Source organism: Vombatus ursinus, unplaced genomic scaffold (assembly GCF_900497805.2).
Source record: "Vombatus ursinus unplaced genomic scaffold, bare-nosed wombat genome assembly UNPS02007612.1, whole genome shotgun sequence".
Lineage (NCBI taxonomy): Eukaryota > Metazoa > Chordata > Mammalia > Diprotodontia > Vombatidae > Vombatus > Vombatus ursinus.
Window position 1 is genome coordinate 4997077 of NW_020947390.1, and position 11930 is coordinate 5009006.

The following is an 11930-nucleotide window of genomic DNA, read 5'->3' on the forward strand; positions in this document are numbered from 1 at the left end:
CAGCACTTTGTAGAAATTGCAAAGAGGCAAATTTCAACTTTAAGATATAGCTCAGACACCATCTTTTTTTTTTTTTTTAAGTTTTCAACATTCACTTTTATAAGATTTTGAGTTCTAAGTATTTCTCCCTCTTTCCCCTCCCCCTTCCCCAAGATGGCACACAATTTGGTATAGGCTATACATGTGCAATCATATTAAACATATTTCCACATTGGTTATGTTGTAAAGAAGAATCAGAACCAAAGGGAAGAACCATGAGAAAGAAGAAACAGAGAGAGAGAGAGAGAGAGCAAATAGTATGCTTCAATCTGTATTCAGACTCCATAGTTTTTTCTCTAGATGTGAATCACATTTTCCATCATGAGTTATTTGGAATTGTCTTGGATCATTGCATTGCTGAGATAGTCTATCAGAGTTGGTCATTGCGCAGTGTAGACACCATCTTTTGCATGAGACTTTCCTTAATACCCCCACTGCTAGTACTCTCACTGTCAAATTGCCTCTTATTTAACTGTTTTGTATATATTGTATTTATTCACTTTATATTTATGCTATATATATTTATATATGTAGTTGTCTCTCATTACAATTCCTTACAAGTAGGGATTATTTCTTTCTTTATACTTATATTACTAGAGCTAACCACAGTGGTTGGAACACAATAGGAGGTTAATAAATGTTTTTGTTTAATTAATTGATCATAGATTTAGAGCTGAAAGCAATATTCAGTGTTATTTAGTCTAGTCTTCTTCCTTGAGGAAACTGATACCCAGAGAGGTTATGACTTGTATAAAGTTACACAGTTAGTAAAAGGATAGAACTAGCATTTTAACCCATCATGAGATTGCCTATCTAGTATAATAGGCTCCCTGTCTGCCTTACTGAATTGGTAGTGATATTATATTTATGGCTTCCATGCCATAGACTTCTCTTAATTCAGAAATCTCTTTTATCTACTGACCAGCCTTATCCGCTTTCATAGTAAGTAATTTCAGTAACTAACCTCTAATCAAATCTAGGATCCTTTAATTCTACGATCCTTCTTCCATTAGACCTTTGTGATTACTTAATAGTTATATATTTTTCTGGTCTAATTGGGCTTGAAAATAAAAGGCAATGTAAACCTTAGCTGAAGCAATAATATGATTATTGTTGAACAGTCATTTCTAAAATTTAGAGTCTTTGAATTTTATTTACCAGATTAATTGCATCACTTTTAAGTTTATAAAAGTTCAACAAAAGCCATGAACTAACATTTTTCTTCCTTGAATGTTTTATTTGTGTACAGAATCAGGGATTCTTGAGCTCAAACTTAAAGCACTTATTCTGGACATTATCCATAATATTGATATAGTGAAGCAGTTAAATCAAGTTCAGATTCATACCACAGAAGATTGGGTTTGGAAAAAGCAAGTCAGGTTCTATATGAAAAATGGACAAACATGCTATGTGCAGATGGTGGATTCTGAACTCCAGTACACCTATGAGTATCAGGTAGGAACATTTTGAACCTTTAAAAATGTTTTTGTAGAGGTGGTTGTGCATGGAGTGATGCAAAAGGAGTCAGGAAGACTTGGGTTCAAATGCTACCACTGGCTCTTACTAACTGTGCTTGAGTGTAAGTCACTTAATGCTGATGTACTCAGAAAATTCTCTAGCACTTATCTACAAATGTGATGGTAGAGAGAAGTCCCAATGTAGAGTTTGGTATACTATTTAAAATCCCTTGTCCCTCCTTGTATTTGCATAAAAATGTCTTCATTTGGTGGCATTTTCCTGAAAACTTGATTACTGTTAAGAAAAAGGCTTTATTTTTGCAATTTAATAGCAATTTAAAAAGTGATTTAAATATTACACCAATAGTTCATCTTCACTTAAAAGATTTAAGAAAAATTTTTTTAAAAAATCTCTATACAGACAAAAGAATTAAATTAGCTTAAATGATAACAGTCTCTATCACTTTACTTGTTCAGATTGGCCTATGAGCTATTTGAGAACAGCAGGGTTTGTCCCCCTTTTGTTTGGGGATTTTCCCTCAATGCCAAGCATTTATTTGGTAAACCCTTCAATTCTAGCTGATTGATTGATTGACTCTGAAATCTTATGCTCAGATGTAGTTGAAAGGAGGCTATATGTAAAGAAAGAACATAGTGTTTATTTCTTTAAAGCATACCAAGTTAAGAAGAATCCTAATGTTATGGTCAAATATGATGCTTTTAAATTATTTAATTTACATTAACATATGGCTTTTCATTTAGTAAGTCAAAATCAAAATTTTCCGTCTAACTACTTGTTGAGTTCATTAAAAAAAGTTGTGTCCTTTCTACATTTTGTATCATTATCAATAATAAAACTGCAAATGAGAGGATAGAAGCCAGCTGGGTTCTTTTAAGATTGTGTTGTTAATATAGCTCTATCCAGAGAGGAAGTTTATTTTGAAACTCAAATCTTCCTTCTCTAGTCAAGGAAAAACCTTACAAACTCTGAATAGAATTTGGATTCTAAATAGAATTTTCCCTTTAAATCAGCATATATGTCAAGATGATAATATAAAGTTACCAATTTTATAAATGTACTTTCTCATCTCTAATTATGCTAAAATATCATTTTTAATACAGCTTGCAGATAAAGAATTATGTGATTTGAAATGTGAGATGTGATTTTCCTTATTTTAAACATTATTCAACTCTCTTCACTTTCAAGTCTCTTTTGTGTCCTTGCAATGAGCTTGACTGATCTATTTGGAAAAAAAAAAAAAACTATTAAATGCTCATATTTTCCAAAATATGAGAGTAGAGTAGAGTACTCCACTGTGTAGAGATCATGTTATTAACAAGATTTTAATTTATAAATTCCATTTTAAATAAATATAATAACTTGTAAAATTAAATTTCAAGTTTATCTCAGTTGTTGTTTTAGAGCGTGTCTCAATCAGAATTCTTCTAATTTCTTTTTGTGCTAAGAAATATCTTTTTGGTTTTTTTTACAGTTTCTTAAATAGAGAACCATAATTTATAAATAATTATAGATATTGAATAGAACAGCAACATTTTTACTTAATACCTCACATTTCACAGGGTAATGCTCCCAAGCTTGTCTATACACCACTGACAGATAAGTGCTACCTAACTCTCACACAAGCCATGAAGATGGGTCTTGGAGGAAATCCTTATGGACCAGCTGGAACTGGCAAAACTGAGTCTGTAAAGGCTTTGGGTGGACTTCTTGGAAGACAAGTTTTAGTTTTCAACTGTGATGAGGTAATATAAAAAATATTTAGTATTAATTTTGGAGGTGTTTTAATCAGATTTTTGTCTTGACCATATACCATTCTCTTTGAAATATAATGTAAATATGTTGAAATATAAGATCTTGTATCCTCTTCTGAACTCCTCCTTTTGTGCCTCATTGTGACATAGAAGTGACCCAGGATTCTTGAATGTTATGCTGGCAAAGCCCATGCTTGAAATTCCTGTCAAGATGGAAAAGTTTTGAATACAGACCTAGTGACAAAAACCCCCTAAGCTTATTTTCTGACAACCAGTTTAACTGAATATGCACAGACTCATAATTAAGTTGACAGCAAGGTAATGAATTATTTGACCACAGCAACACTTGAGGATTATCATAGGAGGGTTGGAAACTGCATTAGAATAGAGATCAGTCATATCAACAAAATCACAAATCCTTAAATTATCAAAGTAAGTTGTTAAATATGTGAATACAATAGATAATCTACTTTTAGAACATCTCTCTGAAAGTGGAATCTGATATTTTAGATTAATTCAGTCGTATGTTATTTCCTGGTTTAGTTTACATAGAGAGAGAACTTATGGGTCTTAGAATTTTCCCATATGAAAAAGCTCAAAGAAAATAGCCTTGTTCTGTTTCGTTTAGAAAGACATAAAATTTATTTGGTTGTAGCAAAAATCTGTATTTTAAATGAATAATTGATATTTTTCAAGGTTAAGTTCATTTAAAAATTGATCAGTAGTAAAAGAGAAGCATAGAAAACTAGGATATCTTATTACATTTTTAGATTATCAAATTGGAAATAAGTAACAGGAGTGTTTTTTTAATAACTAAAAGAACAAAAGCAAATTTTAGTAGTTCATATCTACATTATGCCTTATATTGGTACTTTTTACTCTTCAGTGTACCTTCCCATATACAATTTATATATAATATGAAATGATCATTGAAAAAAATGTAGTTTTTTAAAATAAGATCAGATTTATTTGTTTTTCAGGGTATTGATGTGAAATCAATGGGCCGTATATTTGTTGGTCTGGTGAAATGTGGGGCCTGGGGCTGCTTTGATGAATTCAACAGATTGGAGGAAGCAGTGTTGTCTGCTGTGTCCATGCAGATCCAGACAATCCAGGATGCTTTGAAGAATCATAGAGCTATATGTGAACTTCTTGGCAAAGAGGTAGAGTATTAAACTTTAATTTTTTAAAAAAGCAGACGATTTGATGAACTGAAATATTTTGAAAGCCTTAATACCAATTGCTCTTTGATGACATGTTGTTTGGCTGTCTCTTAATTCTCTGCCTCTGATCTGTTAATTGAATCTTAAGCTTTCTTCCTAAAACACATTTCTTAGATTTCTTTTTTCACGGTCAAAATCTCAGTATCCTCATCACTTTACACCTTGATTTAAATGGATAATTTCAGGTTCAAATGGATCCAAATTCTGGAATTTTCATCACTATGAATCCTGCTGGAAAAGGTTATGGAGGAAGACAAAAGCTGCCAGATAACTTAAAACAACTCTTCAGACCAGTAGCGATGTCTCGTCCAGACAATGAGCTTATTGCCGAAGTGATTCTGTATTCTGAAGGCTTTAAAGATGCTCGAGTATTAGGCAGAAAATTAGTATCTGTTTTTAATCTTTCTCGGTAGGTGTTATATTTTAAAAGTATTTTACATGTGCCGTGTATTTTTAGCACTAAGTGAAAAGTTAACAATATTCACTTCAGATTTGCCCAGTGTAGTCTCATGATAGCATTATGTTTATTATTTGGTAATGTGTTATTAGTATAAATAGGAAAAGTAAAATTGAACCAAAGTTGTTTAGCTCAGAACTGTTCATTTGACTTAAAGGAGCACATGTGAATGAATGAGAAAACATTTATTAGGTGATTACTGTGCTCTATGCATGCACTGAGGATGATAAAAATAGAAAAGTAGGACAGTTCCTGCTTTCAGAGATTCCACATTCAAATAGGGAACTACATATAGGAGGTTTTGACTCCAGTGGGCATGAGAAGGTTCAGGTATCTGCAGGCTTCAGTAACAGGGGAGATGGTGAAAATAGCCATCTTAAGAGGATATCACTGGTCTTGCTTATCTTCACTGATATATTTATCTCTGGACTCTCTATCTAGTGAATCATATTGAGCTAGTTTCAAAGTAAATTTGATACTTGACCATTCTATAGCTACTTTTTTTTTGAAGTAGCTAAGTGGTACAGTGGATAGAGCCCTCTGCCTGGAGTCAAGCTGACCTGGGTTTAAATCTGGCCTCAGACGCTTACTAGCTGTGTGACCCTGCGCAGGTCATTTTATCTCTGTTTGCCTTAGTTTCTTTCAATGCAAAATGGGGATAATAACAGCACCTACCTCATGGTCTTATTGTGAAGATCAAATGAGATAATATTTGTAAAGTGCTTAGCATAGTGCCTGGAATGTGGAAGGTACTATATAAATGCTTATTCCTTTTCCTTCCAGTTTTCTACCTAATAGGGTTGTTGTGAGGATAAAGTAGAGAACATTTGTGAAACACTGCAAACCATTAAGCACTATATAAATACTACTTTTGTATTATTATTATCATTGTTATTATTTTTCTGGATAAGAATTATTCTCTTCTCTCATGCCTCCTTTGTAGTAATTTAATAACGGTCTCCTTGACTTTGCTTTTGCATTGTAGTATTCTTGGTCCATACCACTAAGAAGTGGTGAGGATTCATGAGAAAATTGCAGATATTGGAAGCCTGATTAGCTTATGAGAGAACGTAGGAAAAAAAGAGCAGATTTGTCAAGTATTTTCTTGACTAGGTTGCTAGTTCATTTATGGTTTACCCAATCCAATGAAAACCACTATCAAAATTCTATAATGGATAGTCTTTCTGATTGATTTATTGTAGCTTAGAAATTGGAATATAATTGCAGTCACTTACAGTAGCTTTATCTTCAGTGGTTACATTCTGTATTTCTTTGTGTGACAAAAATAAGTATTTCTCAGTGGTCCTTAATTATTAAACTGATAGCTGAAATTTAAAATGCAAATGTTTTTAAATTTCAGAGAGCTTTTGACACCTCAGCAGCACTACGATTGGGGTTTAAGAGCTTTGAAGACAGTCCTGAGAGGAAGTGGAAATCTTCTTCGTCAGTTGAAGAGAAATGACATAAAGGAAAAGGGTATGATTCATCATTTCACATTTGTAACTTTCTGCATTTTGTGTCATTAATAGTTGAAATTCATAGGTGAGTGTTCAGATCCTAAATACAAAAAAAAAACATAGGAATCTGTGGAATTTTTACCAGTTATCTTTCTCTGTGTTAGTAGTGTAAAATAAGATAAATCTGCATCTTTTTCCATTCCTGTAAAATGAATTATTAGTTTACATGGATAAACTTCTGTATGTAAGAATGGGCAACTCACACTCTTGTCTTATATCATACTCTGTGTCATTTGTGCTCATACCCTCTCTGCCCTATTTTATTGTAAGTTCTCTGAGATAAGAGATTATATAATTTTTCGTCTTTGAATCTCCAATGTTACACCCACTTCCTGAATGTTTGTTGAATTGATTTACTAAGAGCTATCTTTAAAGACCTGTAAACTGTGTTTCAGGGGTAAAAGAATTTATATGAATGACTTGTTTAATAACTTAAAGATTTAAATGATTAAGATGTATGTATGTGTGTGTATATATATACATATACATATATACACACATATACATATATACACATATACAGAATTACTTTAATATTGCTATAAAATGCATTTGATTTTTTTGTACATTGGAAGTTTCTTAGTATTTTATTTTGTGTCATTTAAAAGATTTCTTCAGTAGAGTTTGTTTGAAATTTTTTGCAATAATACATTTAAAATGTTTCCAGGTCTCTAAGGGCCAAATGTAGAAACTTTATTTACTTCAATATTTCAAGAATTTGTGATTTTTTTGTTGTGGGTAGTTGTTCATCCAACACACTGATCTCAACTTCTCTAGTAGATATTTTTCCAAAAGTTTGAAAAAAATAATTTTATGGTTAACCTAGTGACAAACCTTTTCAGATTTGTCTAAACCTGTTATTTGATTACACACATATAGCCCATCCCTGGGCCTGTGCTTAAAGCCTTTCCTACTTTGAACTTGTAGGGCTTGCCAGAAATTTAGTTCTTCTACCATACCCTTTAAGAACCCACACCATGATGAAGCATCAATATAAGAATTTAATAAAGGCTAGAAACCTCAAGTTATAAAAGTGTGTTTCAAAGGAAAATGTATAGGAAAAACCAAACTAAGAAGATACGGCTGTTTTTTTGTCTTAATTTCTTCAAGGCAATAATTAGCCTTCAAACATAACTTATAGTAAATATTAGCACAGGAGAGATTACAATAATTACACCAACATTTTCCGTCTCTTTTTAAATGGTCTTATAAAAAAGACTTTGGACAAGGCATATCAAAATTTTTTCAGCTTTCTTGTAAGTTTTTGGTTTAGCAAACCTAATCCTTTCAGGACAGACACCTTTCATGTTATTTTTGGTAGCCTACTTTTACAGAAATGACACCAAAATATTGAGAAGGGATATCTGTTTTATCTGTCACAATATGTAAACAAGTTTGGTCTATTTTAATATGCCTAAATAATGTCTTATATGACAAATTATAGGTGATCAACTTAAATAATGATTAGTATGGTGCTTAGTTATTCTAATTATTCATCTAAAATTTTCATATATAAAGATATACCATGATATATAGTAATGAATAATTAAAGGTGAACAACACTATTATCACAAGACAGTGTAGTGTAGTGTATTGAAAACTAGCCTTGGAGTTAAAAAAACCTTAGTTCAGATCACTGCCTTTGACACACATGTTGTTGTGTGACATAGGCAAGTCACATAACCTTTCAGTGCCCCCTGAAAATTCTCTTAAGACTCTAAGTTTCAAAGCTGGTATTGATCTGCATTAATAGAGGGGGTTTACTCTCAGGGAATTTTTATCTGCCAATGAAAGCACACTTCTGGTCCAAAAAAATTAATAGACTTTTAAAATGGATAGTTATAACAATGAAATTATCTTAATTTACTTCTAAATTACATTTTTTCCTCAGTGAATGAAAGTCATATTGTGGTTCAAGCTTTGCGGCTCAATACCATGTCAAAATTTACATTTGTGGACTGCACACGGTTTGATGCACTGATTAAAGATGTCTTCCCTGGAATTGATTTTAAGGATGTAGAATATGATGAACTAAGTACAGCTTTAAAGCAAGTCTTTGAGGAAGCAAACTTTGAAATTATACCTAACCAGGTAACTCTCCCGCCCTATTTTATTATATAGAAGCCAACCATTTTGAGTTCCTAAATCAGTGTTCAAAAATACAGAGATTTATTGATTACTTCTCATACAGTATTTTAGAAGATATTCTGGTAAACTCAGAAGACCTTCTCTTGCTGTCGTAGAATATCCTGTACACAAATGAGAGTGAGACTATATCAGTAATTAAGGGGAATTAATAGTTCTAAGGAAGGCAATATACTTGAGGAAGAAAGTGTATAGTATAAGTTGTGATATCAACCAGAATGCCGTATATTGGTCAATGTAAAGGTTTCACCAGTATAAATATATCCAGGTTGTTTGATAAGAGTGATGAGATAAAAGTTCAAGTAGTTAGGATTAGAACATGTGATAGGGAGAGCCTGGCATAAAATAAATCAGGTAACACCGTGGAAGGCACAGGACGAGTATCGATAAATGACAGTTTGTTTTACTCAAAGCATGTAGCTGAGATTGTATCCCTTTAGTGAGGCAATATGCTAGCTACATCCCTTTGTCACTTAGAGCCAGTTATAATGTGATAGGACTGGAGGAAAATTATTTGATAAATATTTGAAGCAGTGAAATTTTAGTCATTGGAGCCACATTTTCTAATCCAGTTCAATTCGCAATATTTTTCAGTTTCAGTATATATTTGTCAATTCCTTTAATAATATTATGTAAATTTACATTTTTGGAAAATATGATTCTGTAATTAAACATCTAACATACTTGGAAAAGTGTGTACCAACTTTTAGCAATTAATTTGATTTTAAGGATTTCTTAAAAGAAATTCTGTTTTAAAGATTTATTTTATGTGGCAAAAAATTTGTACTTAGAGTGAATACTTTATATTTCCTTGTCAGTTTTGCTAGTCATGTGTAGCAAAGTCTTGTTTTTATGTAAAATATTTGAAATTTTATATTTTGATGTCACATCACAGATGTATATTGGATTGTTATGTTACTTATATCCTTTAACTTTCTACGAAGAAAACAAAAACATTATTAATGTCTTAAGACAATGGATTAAGTCAAATAGTCTAACAACAAAATGTGTGTATGCTTTACTAATGGAAATACATGCATATATATCATGCACACATACAAATGTGTATATGTTTATTTTTTTTCAAACAGATCAAGAAAGCTTTGGAATTATATGAACAGTTACGCCAAAGGATGGGAGTAGTTATAGTTGGTCCAAGTGGTGCTGGAAAATCTACCCTTTGGAGGATGTTAAGGGCAGCACTGTGTAAAGTTGGCAAAGTAGTAAAACAGTACACCATGAACCCTAAAGCTATGCCTCGACATCAGTTGCTAGGCCATATTGACATGGATACAAGGGAATGGTCTGATGGTGTTCTCACAAACAGTGCTCGGCAAGTCGTACGGGAGCCTCCAGGTGGGTCTCAAACTGTCTAATTTATTACTTTCTTAGTCTGGAAAAGATGTTTTTCATAGCCTTATCAATGAAACTACTTTATAATAATGGAAAGGAAAAGCGTTTATTAAATGTCTGCTATGTATTAAGCACTGGAGATACAAATAGAAAAAAATCAAGATAGTCCCTGCTTTCAAGGATTTCATGTGTAATTGGGGGGAGGCAGAACATAAAGCAGGGCTCTTTATGTTTATTTCATGGTAGATTGAAAGGCCAAATAGTATTTAGTTCTAATAGGGAAAGTTACAGGGCTGATGGAAAGGATCTCAGAACCCCTCTCATCCCTGCTTCAGCTCTTTCTGCTTGTCATTACATGTGTTCACATTCAGACTCTGTTGTCTTCTCTACAAGATCTTTCTTTTTCTGTGTTTCGGGGGCTTAGAAATGTGCAAGTAAAATAGCACACATTTCTTACACCAACTTCTACTACTCAATTCCCACTAGCTGGTAGACATCAACTCTTGACTTGATGCTGACCCACAACTCCTACCCTATCCTCACATTCTTGAAACATAATCCAGAGTCATACCCCACTCTTTGGTCTACAACCCCATTTCCAAGGGCCATTGGTTGGGAGCCATTTGCCCTGCTGTTTGTCCCCAATATCCATAGTACTTACCATCTACCCTGAGGTTTTGCCTACTAGACCCTAAGTACCACCTGGCCTTTCTAACTGCCATAAAGCTGAACCCTAATTCCATTCTACCTGCTAGAGATTATTTATCATAGATTCCAAAATGCTGATATAATCTTATGGGCATTAGTCAGGGCAAGGGCAACAGTTTCTTTGGAAAAATTGTAAGGCAAGGTGCTACAGCTACTCTTTATGCAACCAGAATTGATCTGATTATGAGGTTCTAAATTTGGTTGCCTTTCTGCCACTCTCTGTAAAGATGGAACCAGCTTCTACTATTTTATCTCACTTGGCTTCTTCTCTCAAATTCAGTCTGCAGATACACAACTGATCTCTGCCCCATTCTCTCTTGGAATCTTGTTCTGCTCACTTAGTAACTTCTCTAGTGTTCATCACCAGCACAGTTGTGGAGTAGATCTTATAACCATATTAAACATGTCAAAGTGATGCATTAAGACTGATTAAGAAGATGATGTCTTGAGTTTTAAGAAAATATATGAATTTGTGCTTTGTATTTCTGGACTATGACTAAAATATATCAATGACTGTCTCATGACCAGGCAGATGTTAAAATCAATCAACAGGCATTCGTTGATCACCCTACAAGGTACTAGGCACTATGTGAGGTGTTGGTTACTGTGCTAGGTATTGGGAATACAAGTACAAAGAATGAAAAAAAAATGTTTTTTTCCCCACTTAATAATATTTTTTCCAATTTATGTAAAGATAGTTGTCAACATTCATTTTTATAAGATTTTGAGTTCCAAATTTTTCTTCCTCCCTCTCTCCCTCCTTCCTTCCTTCTCATCCCCCATTCCCAAGATGGCAAGCAATCTGACGTAGGTTATACATGTGCAATCATGTTAAACATATTTCCACACTAGTAATTTTGTGAAAGAAGAATCAGAACAAAAGGGAAAAAGCATTAGAAAGAAAAAAACAAAAAGCAAAAAAAAAATGAAAATAGTATGCTTCAATCTATATTCAGACTCCATAGGTCTTTCTCTGAATGTGGATAGCATTTTCCGTCATGAGGCTTTTGGAATTGTCTTGGATCATTGTACTGCTGAGAAGAGCTAAGTATATCATAGTTGATCATCACACAGTGTTGCTATTACTGTGTACAATGTTCTCCTGGTTCTGCTCACAGTGTCATTCAGCATCAGTTCATGTAAATCTTTCCAGGTTTTTCTGAGATCCACGTGCTATCATTTCTTATAAAACAGTAGTTTGTGGTATTCATATACCACTTGTGGTATTCATATACCACTTGTGGTATTCATATACCAC

The 11930-nt window shown here is 33.2% G+C and overlaps 1 protein-coding gene across 3 annotated transcripts in view; it reads left to right on the top strand.

Moving 5' to 3' along the window:
• DYNC2H1 (dynein cytoplasmic 2 heavy chain 1) overlaps window positions 1-11930 on the top strand; it is a 363910-nt gene that overhangs the window by 88897 nt on the left and 263083 nt on the right. For all 3 annotated transcript variants that reach the window (XM_027849539.1, XM_027849541.1, XM_027849540.1), the window contains exons 32-38: window positions 1289-1494; window positions 3078-3260; window positions 4250-4432; window positions 4678-4901; window positions 6310-6425; window positions 8358-8557; window positions 9703-9967. In XM_027849539.1, coding sequence (XP_027705340.1) covers window positions 1289-1494; window positions 3078-3260; window positions 4250-4432; window positions 4678-4901; window positions 6310-6425; window positions 8358-8557; window positions 9703-9967 — 1377 coding nt within the window. The remainder of the gene's footprint in view (window positions 1-1288; window positions 1495-3077; window positions 3261-4249; window positions 4433-4677; window positions 4902-6309; window positions 6426-8357; window positions 8558-9702; window positions 9968-11930) is intronic.